This window comes from Chrysemys picta, chromosome 14 (assembly GCF_011386835.1).
Source record: "Chrysemys picta bellii isolate R12L10 chromosome 14, ASM1138683v2, whole genome shotgun sequence".
NCBI lineage: Eukaryota > Metazoa > Chordata > Testudines > Emydidae > Chrysemys > Chrysemys picta.
Window position 1 is genome coordinate 44,839,763 of NC_088804.1, and position 18,505 is coordinate 44,858,267.

The window sequence follows — 18,505 nt, forward strand, 5'->3', positions numbered from 1 at the left end:
CTCCCGCGCCGCCGCCATCTTCCTTCCTTCCGTCGGTCTGTCCGGCCGGCCCCTTTGTCTGTTCGCAGCCCCGCCCGGCCCAGCAGTGGAGCCGGTAAGAGCTGGGCCCGGACTCGCCCCCCCCCGCCCGTCTTGTTGGGGGTTGTCCTGTCCCGGGGGGGGCATGGTGCTGGTCCGGTCCGTGTACCGGGGGGGGCGCACGGTGCCGGTCCGGTTCGGTCTGTGTCCGGGGGGCACGGTGCCGGTCCGGTCCGGTTCGGTCTGTGTCCGGGCGCACGGTGCCGGTCCGGTTCGGTCTGTGTCGGGGGGAGGGGGGGGCACGGTGCCGGTCCGGTTCGGTCTGTGTCGGGGGGAGGGGGGGGCACGGTGCCGGTCCGGTTCGGTCTGTGTCGGGGGGAGGGGGGGGCACGGTGCCGGTCCGGTTCGGTCTGTGTCGGGGGGAGGGGGGGGCACGGTGCCGGTCCGGTTCGGTCTGTGTCGGGGGGAGGGGGGGGCACGGTGCCGGTCCGGTCCGGTTCGGTCTGTGTCCGGGGGCATGGTGCTGGTCCGGTCCGTGTCCCGGGGGGGGGGGCGCACGGTGCCGGTCCGGTTCGGTCTGTGTCCGGGGGGCACGGTGCCGGTCCGGTCCGGTTCGGTCTGTGTCCGGGCGCACGGTGCCGGTCCGGTTCGGTCTGTGTCGGGGGGAGGGGGGGGCACGGTGCCGGTCCGGTTCGGTCTGTGTCGGGGGGAGGGGGGGGGCACGGTGCCGGTCCGGTTCGGTCTGTGTCGGGGGGAGGGGGGGGCACGGTGCCGGTCCGGTTCGGTCTGTGTCGGGGGGAGGGGGGGGCACGGTGCCGGTCCGGTTCGGTCTGTGTCGGGGGGAGGGGGGGGCACGGTGCCGGTCCGGTCCGGTTCGGTCTGTGTCCGGGGGCACGGTGCCGGTCCGGTCCGGTTCGGTCTGTGTCCGGGGGCACGGTGCCGGTTCGGTCTGTGTCCGGGCGCACGGTGCCGGTCCGGTTCGGTCTGTGTCCGGGGGGGGGGCACGGTGCCGGTCCGGTTCGGTCTGTGTCCCGGGAGGGGGGGCGCACAGTGCTGGGCCGGTTCGGTCCCTGGCGGGGGGGGCACGGTGCTGGGCCAGTTCGGTCTGGGGGGCGAGGGGGGGCACGGTGCTGGGCCAGTTTGGTCTGTGTCACGGGGGGGGGGTGCACGGTGCTGGCCAGGTTCGGTCTGTGTCACGGGGGGGGGGTGCACGGTGCTGGGCCAGGTTCGGTCTGTGTCACGGGGGGGGGGTGCACGGTCCTGGCCAGGTTCGGTCTGTGTCACGGGGGGGGGGGGGTGCACGGTGCTGGCCAGGTTCGGTCTGTGTCACGGGGGGGGGGGTGCACGGTGCTGGGCCAGTTCGGTCTGTGTCCGGAGGGGGGGGGCATGCACGGTGCTGGGACGGTACTGTGCATGTCACTGTGGGGGTGGATGTCGCGGGGGTGCAGGGTGCTGGCCAGGTTCGGTCTGTGTTGCTGGGGGGGGATGATGCTGGGCCTGTCCCCGTCTGTGTTGCTGGGGGTGCATGGCGGGTGCCCCATATGTCTCTGTTCCTGGGGGTGCGTGGCAGGTGGCGCTTGGCTGGCTCGGTCTGTGTCACTGGGGGGGCGGGGGGCACTGTGCTGGCTCTGTGATGCTGGTGGCGAGGGCGCACGACGCTGGGCTGGTTCTGTTTGCGTTGCTGGGGTGGGGATGGTGATGGACCAGTTCTGTCCATGTTGCTGGGGGTGGGCGCAGGGCCCTGGGCTGGTTCTGTCAGTGTTGCTGGGGTGGGGGGTGTGCATGGCACTGGGAGGTTCTGTCTGTGTCCCTGCGGGGGTGATGGGCTGGTTCCCTGTGTGTTGCTGCTTGTCCCGGTGAGCAGGGGCCTTGCTGGGCTGGGTGAGTTTGTCTGCAGTCGGCTACTTAGCCGGTGCCCGGTGGGATTGCAGGATGAGCCCGGCGTGCACAGCGGGGTGATCCTTACTCTGGGGCTAGCTTGGAAGGCCGGGGGCAGAGCCAGCCACCTGAGTGAGTTTGGCCGGGGACTTCGAGGGATTCAGTGGGTTTGTGTGATGGTTCTTCTTCTCCGTAGGTGAGCCCTCTGCCGAGGGAAGGACCCCTCTGCTCCTGGGCCAGGGAACCATGTCCCGTCGGAAACAGACCACTCCTAATAAAGTGCATTGTGAGTATTGTGCCCCATGCTATGGCGGCACCCTTGCCTGGTCGCATTTCCCTGGAGTTGGGCGGGGGGGGGACAGATTGGGGGATGTAGAGTTGGAATGGTCAGAGTGGTGTAGTTGTGCTCTGTGGGAGTGGGAAGTTACGGCACTGGCCGCGCTCTGGCATGAGTGGCAAGGCTAGGCATGGACATGCAGCACACCTGAGTAGATGTGTTTGTGCAGGGGATGCCAGCCGCACTTAGTCATCTCATTTCACAGATGAAAGTGCCCTAGGAAATGTGGTGTTTGGCTTTTGGGCTCGGCCTGCCTTTTGGACAGTGAAGGAAATTTTGGGCTGTGTGCTCTGAGAACATGGCTGGGTGCCAGGACCTCCTGGGTCTGATCCTTGCTCTGCCACAGACTCACTGGGTAACCTTGGACAAGTCACCCGGGCCAGGTCTGCCCTACTGACCTATATCGGTATAACTATGTCGCTCAGAGGTGTGAAAAATCCACCCCCCCCCCCCCAGGCGATGTAGTTCTACCGACCTAACCTCCTGTGTAACACTAGGTTGTGGGAGAGCTTCTCCCGTCGACATAGCTACCATCTCTCGGGGAGGTGGATTAATGACACCAAGGGGAGGAGCTCTCCTGTAAGCATAGGAGAATCTTCACTAAAGCGCTACAATGGCACCACTGCAGTATGTGAAGGCAAGGCTTTAGTCACTCTGTGCCTCAGTTTCCCTCCCTGCAGTGATGATGATGAGATGGGTAGTTTAACTGGCTCATGGCCAGATAGATACTGCCTAGATTACACTCCCTGTTAGCTGAGAGGTGACCCTGTGTTTCTCGAGCAATGTCAAGCACCCAGCATTTGGTTACTGTTGCAGGAGTTGCAGTCACTGTGTGCGTCAGCACTGACTGTAGACACGTAGTGAGCCGTCACGGAGCTAGGAGACAGGCACACAAACTTTCAGTGACAAAGGGGGCACTGCACAGCTCCAGCTTGTTTCTGCATGACTGCATCAGAGTGCGGGGAGTGGAGTGCGCTGTCACCCACCCAGAAGGATAGTTGGGGTTGCACGCACCCCTGGGGCTTCGGCTGAGCTCATAGACTCGTGTATCTCCTATGAGAATTGTGAAGTGGGGGATGAGAGGCTGGAGTCCTTGCTACGAATGGAGTGCCTGGTAGGAGTGCAAGACTGAGAGCAGAATGCTGCAGCTAGAACAGTCCTACCAAACGCCGCTCTTGGCTGTTGCTACCACCTTGCGTGCATTTGTGTGTTTCTCTCTGCTGTCCTTGGGTACGTCTATACCCAGCCGCTAGTTCGGCGGCTGGCAATCGAACTTCTGGGTTCGACTTATCGCGTCTTGTCTGGACGCGATAAGTCGAACCCGGAAGTGCTCGCCGTCGACTGCGGTACTCCAGCTAGACGAGAGGAGTACCGCGGAGTCGATGGGGGAGCCTGCCTGCCGCGTGTGGACCGAGGTAAGATCGAACTAAGGTACTTCGAACTTCGTAGCTGAAGTTGCGTACCTTAGTTCGATTTGGGGGGTTAGTGTAGACCAAGCCCTTATGTGTGAATGAGGCAATAGAAGTCTACACATGCTGCACTCTGCACAGCCAGTGGGTGTTTGGGGAGATTGTCACAGGGATTTGGAAAACCCCAAGAGCCCAAGAGAGGCATGGGAGCAGGAGAAGGCCTCCATGGTGGCATTGCCAGAGGTGCCAGCGGTGACTTTTGGCAGCTGCCCGGCAATTTGTACTTTCCTATTCCTCTGTGTTTGGTTTGAGACTGGGCACAGGATAGCTGTGACTTGCTGCCTGGTGCATTAACTCTTGGGCCTTGTTTTCACAAGAGACATTTGGGGCACTAACCACTGTGTGGTCTCTCCTAGCACGCCTGTAACACACCTCGCGTCCACACACACAGTGCACAGGCATTACAGCTATCATTTGGGTTAGATTTGCTTTGAGCACATGTCAAGGGAGATCAGTGGATGAGATGAGTGACATAACAGCTCTCACAGTACAAATAGCCTTCCCCCTCCTGTCCCACAGTGTTTAGCTGGCCTGTCTGGTCTGTTTGCTGCACTCCGCTGCACTCCACTGCACAGGGGTGAAGTTATTCGGAAGCTAGTAATTTGTACGTATAGCACCGCACACACTGGAGTTCAGTTGTGCACTATTTTCACAGTGAACAAGATCTTCTATTTCTGCAATATCTGATTCTATCACCATGTCTCAGAGGAGACCATCATATGAACATGGTGCCAGCTGGTGTGAAGCTAACATACAGGCTCCGGTATCCATCTAGGGAGAGGTGCTTTGATACCAATTGAACTTCTTCACACACAACACGTTAATGTATGACCAGGTATCTGAGCAGCTGTTTGACGTAGGCATCACCAGGAGAAGCAAGTGGTGCCACAAGAAGAAAAAGGGACTGAAAGGCCTATGCAACATGACCCAGGACAATAACAGTCTCTCCAGCTCAGGATGGAAAACTGACCCCTTTTATAATGAGCGGCACGGAACTGTTGGGACTCACCCATCCACCCAGCCTGCAGAGAGCCCAGGAGTGCCATGCAGAGCACTTGTGACGGACAAGGAGCATCAGCTCCAAGAACTGGGTGAACTGTCAGTATGAGGAGTCAGAATGGGAGACGACAGGCGTATTACAGGGATCTCTTCCTGGGGACGGAGATAGTTTGGGAGGAGGAGGAATTGGGCCACAGGTATGCAGCTTTTTATTGTACTATCTACCACCGGGGTCTGATTTTGCGGGTTGGGGGCTGGAGAAGTTTTCTGAAATGTTCTGAACGCCGCCATTGATGATTGTAAATGGGCAGATACAGGCTCACAAGAGGGAAGAAGTGTTCACCTCTTTCCCGCTCCACTAGTCCCTGTTCTCTCCTCACTCAGCCACACTGGGACATTTGGCAGCTGCAAGTCCCTCCCTTGCCTGCCCAGTTCAGTCCACCATTATTCCCCAACTGTGGCATCTCCTCATTGAAAGACCAGGGTTAGCTACATGGTCTGCTCTTCCCAGTTAGCACAGAAATACTCAGTTGTGTGGCTGCACTCAAATGGGTAGAATAGCAGGGGGAAAACTTCAGAAGAGCACAGAAACCATAATAAAAGTGAGAATGTTGTTGTTGTTGTTTCAAGTACAGTAACTCCTCACTTAACGTCCTCCCGCTTAATGTTGTTTCGAAGTTACATCGCTACTCCATTAGGGAACATACGCGTGTAAAGTTGTGCACTGCTCCCTTATAACGTTGTCTGGCTGACTTTACAAGGGAGCGTTGCACAAGTTCCTCTTCTCCACCTCCTCCCACCCTCCCAGCACTTCCCCCGCCGCCAAACAGCTGTTTGGTGGCGCTTAGGACTTTCTGGGAGGGAGGGAGCAAGCGGGGAAGCTGCCCCTCCTCCCCCTCTCGGCAGACAGGACCACCCGGAATGCAGGGGCTTTAGGGCCCTGGGCTAAGGGGGCCCTGGCCTGCAGCTCTAAAGCCCCTTTCAGAATGCGGCCCTGCGAGCACAGGCTGGAGGACTCAAGAGGAGCAGGGGCAGCCGCACAGCCAGCGGCCGGAGAGAAGTGGCGCTTTCCCCTTCAAAGCGTTGCTTCTCTCCAGCTGGCTTTGAAGGGGAAAGTGCCGCTTCTCTCTGGCCGCTGGCTGCATTTTTCAGGAACATAACTACAGTGTTAAGTGAGGAGTTACTGTAGGCAAATATCAAGTACTACGGTCGTTGCATTTACATTTCATTGTATTGCTGCCCCTCCTGCAGGACTATGGCAACTGATTCATACACGTTTCTTATATCATTCTGTTCTGCCATTTAATGCATGAAAAACAATCCTACCTTGCAAAGTGATGCAAAAATAATACAGGCCATGATATATAAGTACACAGCCTGTTCCCTGCTGATTTGAGATATGCAGTGCAATTCTTTTAATCCAGTGGAGATACCGGGGTAGTTCAGTTTAGCCTTTATTTTCTCCCAATTTTCAGGATTAATATCTGAAAACCTTTCCCAGCCGTCATCCAACCCTGCAGTCAAGCGTTGTGGTAGAGATAGCTGCCCCCGAAGCTCACCCTCCCTCCATTCAGACAAGTCACCCTTCTCATCCACGCCAACAGTTCTGCTACAGAGCTCAAGCTTTTCCTCCTGCTCAGATGTTGCTTTTCTTTTTGTGCCCAGGACCCTTTGCAAAATGATGTTTTTGATGTTCTGCAATAAGTAATCTTTGCTAGCTGGATTCCAGTGACCACCTCCTGGCCCCATTCCCTTCATCTCATTAGCACGTTAATCCTCCCTCCCCACCCACCCATATTCTTATAAGTGGGGTGTGAATTCTGCTATATCTTTAACATCTCTGGGTGGAGGAAGAAAGCGCCTCGCTTTCAGTTCCAAACTGAACATAAATGGTCACTTGTACCAAATCCCTTGATACTAGGAGAGCTAGATGGGCTATTGCTGTGGTTATTAACTTCCCTTTCTTTTTTTTCATTTCAGTGCCTTTACAGCCATATGGACATGCCCGAACAGGGATGGGCAGGTGCATTAGCTCCCTGGTGAGAAAGTTTCAGGTCCTGGAAAAGGAAGTGCGGAGAAGACCTGTGTGAACAGGGACTCTGGCCCCTCCTTGAACTTGTACAAGTATTTAAAGAGGCACCTCTCAGAACACGTGTAGGCTGAGCAGGACAGGGGACTTACGTAAGGCTTTTGCCGGAGCGCGAGAGATGTGAATGGAGGAGGCAGGGCCCAGAGGGGCAGGGCTCAGGAAAAACTGCCTGCCAAGTTGACACCATCTGGTCTTGGCAGCCATGCCTTCCCCTCGTGCCCAACACCACTGGGGCCTTGTACCACCACAGCCATTCTCAGGCACCCCGCTCTTTTACAAGACTGTGGAAAGGAGAGCTGGAGCCCAAAAGCAAGGCACTATCAGGAACCTCAGCATGCTCGCTCTAGCCGGTTGTGGTGTAACTCTGGTGACTTGTTTTAGTATTGCAGCAGACCTGCAGCCTTGTTTGTATTTAATAAAGTTGTGGAAAAGCATCTGTGATTTCAATACCCAGAATACTGTCCTTTATCCCCACAAGCCACTCCTCGTGCTCCTTTGCCAAAGGGAATGCACACCACCACCACATCACAAGTCTCTGGACTGGTGCGTCTGGCCTGTCTGTACCCCAACAGCGCACTTCTCCATCAGTCCCCTAAGAGGCTAGGTCAGTGTAATAGGGTAGGAGCTTAATGAGGGGTCTAAAAAAGTAGCGTAACATTGAATTCCCTCTCCCCAGTTCCACACAGGCACTTAGGATGCATGTGCTCCTGGACTGTGTGATATGGGCAGAATGCTGAGAGTCTGCAGCACTGCGATGACTGTCTGGCTAGTCCAGCTGGGAGTGGTGCTGCCTCCTTCCTCCACTGCTCCTGCAAGTAACCACCTGGGTTTCACATGTGATCTGCAGAAAGGCAGCAGGCAGCTGTTAGCACGACATCACTCATGGAGACTGAGGTTGATATTATTCATAGGAAGAGTCCCTCTCTGCACACTCCTGCAAAGCCCTGTGCTTAGGAGAATCCTGATGTCACACACTTGGCCCAGTCACATTACGTACGTGTTCAGGACCCCACGGCAAGGCCCGCATCCCCATGGACTAGGCTGGGAGGGACATGTCCCACCAATAGTGCCTGATTATAGGAATAGGAACCCTAATTATTTGACTCCTTTAGTGATCTCTGGTACATTCTCCACCTTACTCTCATACTCTTGCTGCCCCCCACAGACATACGAGTCTAGCATGGTTCCCTGCTCACTAGTAATAATCCAGGAGAGCAATTTACCATAGGAGAATGAGGATCTTATGCTCATAATCTGTTGGAACCAGCTCCCCACAAGTGCTGAAATTCTGCATTCTTTGCTGCTTGCCTCAGGTCTCTCGTACCTTGGTCCTGCCAGTCTGAGGTTGAGATTGGGACCCAAAAGGACAGAAGCAGCACTCCACCCAATCGAAATCCTTCTCCAGCACTATTTGGAATCATCCACTGGGTGAGGGTGTACGTGACTGGGAACTGCTGCTTTCAGACACAGGCCCCACCACACTATCCTTTGCTATCTTGCCTCACACACCTAGTAATTGCTTTCTAAAAACTCCAGGAGAAACCTTCCTTGTTGAGTGTGCAGCCTTGGCTCCATTTCTGACAAAAGAATTAGGAAATTATGCTGGCAACCAGAGGCTTTTGGGAATTTACCAGGGGATTATGGGAATTTGACCTCCTTTCCCATAATTCCCCTGGAATTGCTGAAGGCTTTTTGAACTCTCACAACTCACGGCTTCATCAAGCATGCCAGGGACTGTGGGATAGGTAGTGAGAATGCAGGGCAAGTGTGGACGTGGGACAAAACAGTAAGTGAAACAGCTGCCTAATATGGACATGCTCTGTCATTGATACTTATGCTGGTGGCTAATCCAATGAAGTTTTTTAACTATGGGGGCACCAGCCATAGCTTCAGATTTAAAGCGAGTTTTGCACTTAAATTTCTTTATGTACAGTGCATCTTCTCCAAAAGTACAGCATTTACTCTGAGTTGTTACTGAATTTCCTGAGTATTTACAAATAAAGCCAACAATTAATTTGGGTTAAAATGGATTTAAATATTAGTCCCTTGAAAAATGTAACGCCTCATGTCAGGTTTTTGTTCATCCCAAACAATCTCAGCTTGAAATCTGCACAAGATTGGCAGAGAGCTGAAGCATGGTCTGGGGCAATGAGTAGTTTGTGTGGGATTAATGTTCTCTGTACAGAGAGGCTGATGAATCAAAGAACTGCCCTATGTCAGCATGGCTGCCATCTCCTATTCTCAGTAGGACTAAGGCCATGACATGCCCTCAATTAAGATACACTTCTCAAAATGGCCAGTATCTCCCATTGTTCTCACTGAGGCTGTCCTTAGCACAAATGCCTACCCTTGCCTAGCATTTTTGCCACCTGATAGTATGGGGAGTCACCATTTTCCTGGAGGGCAGCTTGGCTTCACTTCCATTGGGAACAAAGGATGGCAGTGACCATATTTGCTAAGGGCAGCCAGTGTCCTCAGTCCTGTTGGGAACAGGCCATTTTGAAAAGGGGAGCTGTGTATGAGTTTCTTAGCAGGATAATTTTTCAGGTATGAAGAATAACACAAAGAATGACAGTGCTAAATATTTGTTTTCAAAAGCTACCTGTTACATCAAATCTACTCAGCTGAGAGGCTAGGAGGGCGAACTGATGAGGACAGGAAAACACAGGAGTTTGGGTGGGGGGGCATGTGGTGGACTGCAGGGAAGATGAATTTGGCATGTGTGGATAGGAGAATGTAGCAAACAGGATGGGGGGGAACACTCGGGTGTGCACTCCAGCTGCTTTGTGCTGCTCTGACAATGCAAAGAAGCTGGAAGCGCAGCTTAACCAGCCACTGTGCTCCAGCTGCTTTGCACTGCTCTCTAGTGAGGTAAAGCAGCCAGAGCACACCCGTAAATCTGGCCTGAGAGGTTAGTTAGAATAACAACAACAACTTCAAATCATTAGAAATATCCCATGGTAGCATTTTTGTTGGGTTTGGAACTTTTTAATAATTTAACAAAGAAATTCACAGACAAAAGCTAGATTAAAATGGAGTTAAGGTCTCATGTTACGGTGCATGACAGTAATTTAGGGTAAAATACATATACAGGGATGTTGTAATTACCCTAAAATCAGGCATTATAAACCCAGGAAATTCAGACTTTGGGTTAAATTTAAGCGACAGCTAAACATGTTAAGTTTTGGGTGCACAGGTAAGGCACCCAAATAACCTTAACTCTGCCCCCTAGTGACACCATGAAGGGGGATAAACAAGAGAAAATATCATGTGTCTTTAACAATCAATCTATTTAATCCACTGGTTCTCAACCAGGGGTATATGTACCCCTGGGAGTACACAGAGATTTTCCAGGGAGTACATCAGCTCATCTAGATATTTGCCTAGTTTTACAACAGGATACATAAAAAGCACTAGCGAAATCAGTACAAACTAAACTTTCATACAGACAATGACTTGTTTATACTGCTCTGTATACTATACACTGAAATGTAAGTACAATATTTATATTCTGATTTATTTATTTTATCATTATATGGTAAAAATGAGAAAGTTAGCAATTTATCAGTAACAGTGAGCTGTGACACTTTTGTATTTTTATGTCTGATTTTGTAAGCAAGTAGTTTTTAAGCAGGGGGGGGGGAGGGGTACGCAAGACAAATCAGAGTCCTGAAAGGGGTACAGTCATCTGGAAAGGTTGAGAGCCACTGATTTAATCTAATGTGTGATCTCAAGCATTAAAAAGCACTTATGAGAATGGTCTGATCATTGCATAGGGTCACTGCAGGGCAAAGTTAAAGTTGTGTCGGGACCTACCAGAGCATTTCCAGACCTTATCATGGGTGGTGTTCTTTTATAGTAACCCTAACTCTGAACGTCTGAGCTTATAGTGCCTGATTTGGGGCTAATTACAACATTATTGTGACATCTTTTACCCTAAATTACTGATATGCAATCTCAACCTTCACTCCATTTTTGCACATTTTTTGTCAGATAATCAGGGTGGATAAAAATCAATCCTTCGTTTAAAAAAATATTATTTTTGTTAGATTTTGCATTTAAATAGGTTTATTTTTTAAAAGAAAAGCTCTATTTGAATTATGATAACGTATATTGAGGCCTAAATTTACAATAACCTACTCAAATAGTTGAAATCCAATAAAAAGCATTCAAGCCGTATCTGTTTGCTGCCGAGCTGTTAAGGAAAGTTATCCCTGAACTGGCAGCAGCTGCTGGCTAAGCATGGGGAACCAGAGTCTAATGCTAACCTAGCTTCTGACAGCAGCAGCCTCATCTACAGGTGCAGAGAGAATATTTCCTTCATTTCAGTTTATTCAGCTAGTTCCGTTCAGTGACTTCAAAGTTGAGCACCAGCTCGGAGTTGAACTGGCAGGAAAGTTTGTTTTCCTCGTCCAGTCAATGAATAGAAATAAGGTGTGAGTGGGTGAGAGCTACTGGTTCTGAAATCTTGAAGGCCAGATGCCCAGATCCTCAAGGTGTTTAGGCACCTGGCTACCATTAGAGTTGTGGCAGGGAAGCACCATGGGTGGGATTCACAATGGGACAGAGAGGTTGCAACACTGTCACGCTGCACAGGACCAAGGCTGCGATCCGTAGAGCTGAGTTAGGTGCTGGGGCCTCTATACAATGCATGGGGCGAGAGAGGCCTAAGAACGGGAGCCCCAGAAGCCAGCGCACCAGGCAAGGGGCTGCCTAAGGGCGATGCGCAAGGGTGTGTGCTAAGCCCCCATCCCTCTTTGGAGAAAAGTGCCTCAGCCCAGGCTGCAGCTAGCGAGCCAGGAACAGAACCCTGCAGCCAGGCAGTGTCGGTGCTGAAGGGGTTTCTTGCGGGAATGAGGTAGGCACCTCATGGTGTCACACAAAATGGAGACTGGTGGGGGAGAAATACTGAAAGAGTGATCGGAGCAGGGGGCGTGGCCCAGGGTCTGTTAGCTCTCTCATTCCCATGCTCTTGCTGGAGTATCTGTGGCGACCAAGTCATCCTCATATCAGAATAACCCATAGCTCAGCGGTGAGAGCGCTATCTGGAGCGGTGGCAGAGCCCTGTGCAAGTCCTTTCTCTTCCCCCGGTTCATGGAATGCCCTGGGGCTGGGTGTGAGACAGGCACCCAGACGCCTAGTGGGAGATAGCAGTGCACATGCCCCAAGGCAGAGACTTTGGTGCCAAGTGAGTTTAGGCACCTACAAAGTTTGATGGGAGTTTTGTGGATCACAGTGGAGCCAAACCCGGCACTTGGGCAGGTCCCCCTGAGGCTTAGGCATGTAAGTGCTTTTGTGGCTCTGGGCCCCGGTCAGGTCACTGCAGTAACTGCCGCTAATACGGCCTTGCATAGACCCAGTGGAGATGCCAAACAGGGTTTGAGAAATTCATTGTTCCCGGCGTATCTAGCACATTTCAGGTAGTTCTGTTTAGCTAATGAGAAACAACGTCTTATCTTCCAAGGCCAGAGGGGACTCGGTGCTCAAGTAGTCTTACCGCCAGCATAACACAGGCCACAGCACTTCCCCAAAATAATCCCCCCTGGACATGCGGCGTCTTTTAGAACAGCGTCACAATGCTGAGTCTGTGCATTTGTAATTGCATTCCAATTTCCATCCAAATGCAGCTTGACACAGCTCACCAGGAAAACAGATCACCCAGGAAGTGTAGCACTTGCCATTTGCTAACAAAATATAAAACGTGTAACCATTCAGAATCTGACTAAGCTGTAAAATTGCTTAAATGTGTGTAAAGAGAGCACATCCTGCTGCTTCGCAGAAACCTGCCGAATCTAGTGGAACAGCTACATTTAGCTGCAAATCAACATGTTTTAATGGTTACCAACCACTGAGAATCAACCTTCTTTTAAAAAAAATTAATTACAAATACAAAACAAGATTAAAAACCAATGATTTACATCAGTCCCCCTGCTGGCAGCGTGGCCATGTGGTGAAAGCACGCTCTGTCGGGCCCATCTGGCTGTGGCGTGAGCATACGTTGGGCTAGAAGAGGGTTTCTACCGGCTCTGTGCGCCAGGCCGGGGATCTAGGGAGAGGATGGGCAGGGTGCAGTGTGTTTTTGGTGGGGAGGGGTGACTGGGGGCAGGAGTTTGTCACTACCAGCTTCTAACAATTAGCCCCATGCTAAGCAGGCACAAGGGTGTTGGTGCCCTGGGGCAGGACAGTGCAGAGCTTTCAACAGATTCTTGCTTGAGGCTGATAAGAGCAGGTGTGTCTGAGCAGCTTGGTGCCTGAATGTCGCTCCTGGTGAACATGCTGAAGAGTGCGCTGGAAACACAGCCTCTGACTGTTCTGTCTTTGTGGCTGCTAGGGGAGCAGGTCTTCGCAGGCCTGGAGGAGCAAGCCCGCCAGGCCATGATGAAAAGTGACTTTCCTGGAGCCTTTGGAGACCAGCGGCCAACAATTCACCAGCTGCAGGATCAAGACTCCAGCAGCAGTGAGTTCAGCACCTTCGGGTAATGGATGGAGGAGACTGACTGGGGGAAGGGTTGGAGGGTGCAGGGTGGGTGTACACTTTGATGAGTCCTGTAGCTATGGACTGTTTTCGGGGCTGGCCTGAAGCTGCTGCGTAGGGCCCCAAGTGATTGGTTTGTGTGTTCCAGGCGACAGCGAGGGGGAGGAAGAGGAGACCACGCAGGACGAAGTCTCTTCGCACACCTCTGAGGAGGACGGCACAATGGTGAAAGTGAAAAAGGAATTCGAAACTGCAGAGCAGCCTGTAGCTGGAAACCAGCGGATTGGAGCAAATGAGGCAAGCGGTTCACTGCCTTGCAGTACGTTCTGGCCGCGCCCCAGAATGGAGATACCCCATCCCACCTCCTAGAGCTGGCAGGGACCCCGAACGGGCCGCGAGTCCAGCCCCTGCCTTCACTAGCAGGACCAAGTGGCCCCCTCAAGGATTGAGCTCACAATCCTGGGGTTAGCAGGCCAATGCTCAAACCACTGAGCTATCCCTGCCCCCAATGGAGGTGCTTGGGCACCTACTCAGGTCTGGCTCAGTTTTCTTATGGGGAGTGGTGCTATGTATCTTGCCTTCTCCAAACACGGGCCAAGGCATGTAGGCTACTGTTCTGGGAGCTCTTGGACTGCCAGGAGCAGCCGCTCTGTGGTAGGGGACAGAAGGGGGGGCAGAGGGAATCTGAACTACAGCTGCTCAAGTGAGCCACTCCCAGGACATGGCACTGGACGGAGTCCTCTGCTGTCTCTCTGATCCACTTCCATCCACCCTTGCTGTTGATTGCCACGCAGGCCATGCAGTTAGCGCCATCTAGGTTCCAGAATATGAGAGAGACAGGGTGGGTGAGGATATTACCTCGCTCACCTTGTCAGCCAATCCCAAGTGTCTTCCATGTCCAATTCTTCTGCCTTGTACCACCTGTCTGCCTGGCACAGGTCAGAGAACATGGCCTACCTCACTCCTCGCTGACCTGGGTCCTTGGCAGTGGGGGAACTGTTCCAGTGCCTCCGCCATGCAAACAGGAGGAAAAAGCCGACCCTATGCAGTGCCCACAAGAAACCTGTGGACTCCATGGCGCTTCTGACTCTTCTGCCTTGTGGGCTATAGAAGCTCTGCGTGAGGTCGGCTTTTTCCTCCTGTTTGCACAGAGGAGCTGGGAATAGTCCCGCACTGCCAAGGACCCAGGTCAAAATGCAGCGAGGTCAGGCATATTGTCCGAGCTGTGCAGGCAGTGAGGTGATGTGAGGCAGAAGGGTTTATGGAGTGTCCTGCTGCAGTGCACGTGAGAGTGGGGTGGGCTGCGAGAAGGAAATCTCTTTTCCTGACTCTTACTGAATTGGCTTCTCCTTGTTCTTAGGTGACTGAGGATTTGAACACAGGCCCCATGCTGGGACTGTCGCAGTGCCCGCTCTGCCAGCTGGAATGTGGGAGCAGAGAGCAGCTCATTGCTCACGTGTACCAGGTAGGAGACGTCTTCCTGATGAACTTAGATAACCAGGGCTCAGCCCTCTCTCGGGGTGAAAGGAACTGAAGTGATAGAAGGACCTGGAGGAGCCCTTTGCTGGCCCCACCTTCAGACTTGACACTGGAGGAGGGACTGTGGGGTTATCCTGATTCTGATTTTGTCAGTAGCAAAGACACATTTCCAGCTGGAAAGTAATTGAAGATGACTGTAGACGCTGCAAACCAGAATAGTAGAATCAGCCAAGCGCTCTGGAACGTGGCCTCTCTGCCACGCCCCGTCTCACAACTCTAGGGGCTGACCTCAGCTAATTTCAGCCCCGGTTGGGAATCTCCATCTGTTTTCAAACTAGGCACAGAAACCCATTCTAACCCAGTCTCAGTTCCCAGCTGCCGTTACAGTGAGGCGGTTTTGCATGCACATGTTTGCAGGCACCTTCCCTAAGTGAGCTCGATCACGCTTTACACAGAGGAAGCGCTCCCTCAGCTGCAGCAGTGAATACTGCAAGTAGACTTGTCCAGGCCCTTCCGCTCCAAGGGCCTGAGCCCTAACTGCCTCCTCATGCACTGACATGCAGCCGTAAACAAGCTTCACCTCCCATAACCAACATGCCTACCACTGCAGTTCATTCTCAAGGACTTGGGCTTTGCCCGGGAACCTACAGACAAAGGTTCTGGTGGTAGCAACAGAGGCAAGCCAAGTACCAAACCACGGGGAGGAGCTGAAAGATTTCTCCATACCCACCAAGCATTTAACAGGCAGAGCAGGCTTTCTGGGCAGTTTGGTCACTGAAAACCTAGGGCTTGTTTTGCAGCACACTGCAGCTGTGGTCAGCGCCAAGAGCTACATGTGTCCGGTGTGTGGCAGAGCTCTCAGCTCCCCAGGGTCCCTGGGGCGACACCTCCTGATCCACTCAGAGGACCAACTGTCAAACTGTGCAGTGTGTGGGGCGCGCTTCACCAGCCATGCCACATTCAACAGGTGAGACTTTCCTCCCGCTTCGGTTGGGGTTGCATGCAGACATGTCAGGCCCCGAGAGTCACAATTAGCAGGGCTGCTTCAGGTGAAGCCACCGGATTGATCACCTCAGCCTTTGGAGACTGGAGTAAAACATTAACTACTGCTACCCTGCACTTGCGGGAGAGCTGGAACTATTCCCCAAGGGAGCCTACTTCCAGCTGTCCCTCGCCACAGGCAGATCCAGAGTCTGTGCTCAGGGCTAGAACTCCCTGACCATGCTGTCTAGAACTGGCTCCCTAAGTCCTAGCCCAAGCCACGCAGAGCCCTGCAGGAAAGCAGTGTTGTTTCCTTTACTCTAGAAATTCCAGTGTCTGGTGGAGCACTAGAGCCAAGCTCAGTCCCATGGTGTTCCCCTGCCCTTTGTCCTTGCTGGAGGAATCGTCGTGGGCACTGAGTCTCCGGGCGGGGCAGGTGGCTCTCAGGCTCTGGACTCAGGTAACCCTGGCTCTGATGGATGAGCTGTTCAGTAGCAGAATTACAACTGAAGCATGAAATCCAAAGGTGCCAGGGCTGGAGCATCTGAGCGGCTAACTGGGTAATTCCTGAGTTCAGTCTCCCCAGCCTTAATTCATTGCTGACATTGTCCCCACACCCTTTACGTGGGTGCTCCTGGCAAATGTGTCCAGGTATGTTAACATCACCAAAGCCCTTGATGCACACCACTATCGTGGGCTGTTAGTGGCTGGGCCATTGCCTCTCCCCTGTGCGGGCGGCTCCCTGCAGGGCACACTGTGTCAGCCGGAGATCCTTGATTCTGTTCTTTCTGCTTTCCAGTGAGAAACTGCCAGAAGTGCTAGCAGATTCCTTGCCTACCCCGCACAGCGAGGGCCCTTCCGGTGCTGAGGAGGACGTTGCCTTTAACGCCCCTGTGTATCCTGCGGGCATCCTCCTAGTGTGCAACAACTGTGCTGCCTATCGCAAGCTGCTGGAGGCACAGGCTCCTGGCGTGCGCAAATGGGCGCTTCGCCGGCAGAACGAGCCACTGGAAGTGCGGCTTCAGCGCCTGGAGCGGGAGCGCACGGCCAAGAAGAGCCGGCGGGACAACGAGACGCCAGAGGAGCGGGAGGTGAGGCGCATGCGGGACCGAGAGGCTAAACGCCTGCAGCGCATGCAAGAGACAGATGAACAGCGGGCGAGGCGGCTGCAGAGGGACCGGGAGGCCATGAGACTGAAACGTGCTAATGAGACCCCGGAGAAGCGGCAGGCTCGGCTCATCCGGGAGCGTGAGGCCAAGAGGCTCAAGCGGCGCCTGGAGAAAATGGACATGATGCTTCGGGCCCAGTTTGGCCAGGACCCCTCTGCCATGGCTGCTTTGGCAGCCGAGATGAACTTCTTCCAGCTGCCAGTGAGCAATGTGGAGCTGGAAAGCCAACTGCTGGGCAAGATGGCCTTCGAGGAGCAGAGCAACAGCACGCTGCATTGAGCTGTAGCCCAACCACCGCTGCGGCTCCACGTGGCCCACAGGACGCCAGCAGCCTGGCCTCTGCCGCTGGCACCTGACTGACCCTCCCCGCCCCCACTCCTCCCACAACAGGCAGATCTGGGCTGCTGCTGCACATGGGAATGGAGCTGGGAGGCGTCTGCTCAGGCAGTACTGGTGAGAGCGGGCTGTCGGGATACAGTCTGCTCCAGTGGCCGAGCCACAGCCGATGAACAGAGGGAAAATAAATTAATTTTATGTGTAATGAGTCACCTTCCATGGCTGTTGCTTCCTCCTGGGCTTGGACCCTTGTAGCGTAGCTGGCTGCTGCAGAAAGGAACCGCAGGTGGAAAGCCTTTCCCAAAGGGAGGGCAGCCTGGGCCTCCATTCCACCCCAAAATCCATCTGGATAGTGTGTGTGGGGGGGTCTCTAGCGGCACGAGTAGTGGGATAGAGGACTTTGTTTGGCCACAGCACAGGGCAAGTCATTCACCCGTGGGGTCTGTAAAAAGGACGGGGGCTGTAGCCGCACTAACCCCGGTAGTGTTGTGACTGCCCTTGGGTTCCAGTAGCACTCGTGACATGCTAGGAGAAGAGTCCATTCTGGCTCCTAGGAACTCATTTTAAGCAGACGGCCTCACAGACAGGGTGGGGAAAGGGAACAACCGTAGGTAACCTGCTCCTCTGTAAGCAGCCTGGCAAGAGTGGAGGGGGACTTGCTTGTGGACCGGGGAGGAGTTCAGAGGCTGTACCTTGCCTTGGAGAAGCTGACAGACACGGAGCATGGTGGAAACTTCAGGGAAATAGAGGGGGCTCCTGTTGCACAGCCGGGGTACCACCTCCGAGGTGATGCTCTGCTCCAGTGGACCAGGCTAGGACCTAAACATGAGACTAGGCTTCAAACCCTGGTTCTGACACTGACATGCTGTGACCATGGGCAAGTCACCTCACCTCTGCACCACAATTTCCCCATCTATAAAATGGGCCTGATTAAGGTCTGTGAAGTGCTGTATGTGCAGACTAAGGCCAGTCAGCAGCAGGGGTAGGAACTGAGCTCCTGCTTCCTAACCCTGGGCTTCATCCATGAGAGCACGTGACTTTAGGGGAGCAATACCACCACCTCTTTGTGTTATTTTCTGTTAGCATTTTTCTTTATTTCACAAGAAGCTCACTTTGTCCAGTAGTCTCACAGCACTATTAATGTGGAGTAATTTGTCATCTTGTGCAAAATAAAGTGTTACACAGATTAGACAGGCCCATGGTAAAAGGTTCAGAAGGAATCGTTTGTACAAACTTTAGTGGAAAGCATGCTAAATGTGTAGATACCACAAAGGA

The 18,505-nt window shown here is 53.4% G+C and overlaps 1 protein-coding gene across 6 annotated transcripts in view; it reads left to right on the forward strand.

Moving 5' to 3' along the window:
* ZNF821 (zinc finger protein 821) overlaps positions 1 to 17,435 on the forward strand; it is a 19,458-nt gene extending 2,023 nt beyond the window's left edge. For 2 of the 6 annotated variants that reach the window (XM_065567712.1, XM_065567714.1), the window contains 6 exons: positions 2,093 to 2,182; positions 13,122 to 13,247; positions 13,414 to 13,562; positions 14,626 to 14,730; positions 15,545 to 15,711; positions 16,525 to 17,435. In XM_065567712.1, coding sequence (XP_065423784.1) covers positions 2,093 to 2,182; positions 13,122 to 13,247; positions 13,414 to 13,562; positions 14,626 to 14,730; positions 15,545 to 15,711; positions 16,525 to 17,173 — 1,286 coding nt within the window. In that variant the 3' untranslated portion in view covers positions 17,174 to 17,435. Of the gene's footprint in view, positions 1 to 6; positions 95 to 2,092; positions 2,183 to 8,103; positions 8,219 to 13,121; positions 13,267 to 13,413; positions 13,563 to 14,625; positions 14,731 to 15,544; positions 15,712 to 16,524 lie in introns of those variants that run through there. The other 4 variants (XM_065567713.1, XM_065567716.1, XM_065567715.1 and 1 more) reach the window with 4 other exon arrangements.
* Positions 17,436 to 18,505: the final 1,070 nt, after the last annotated feature.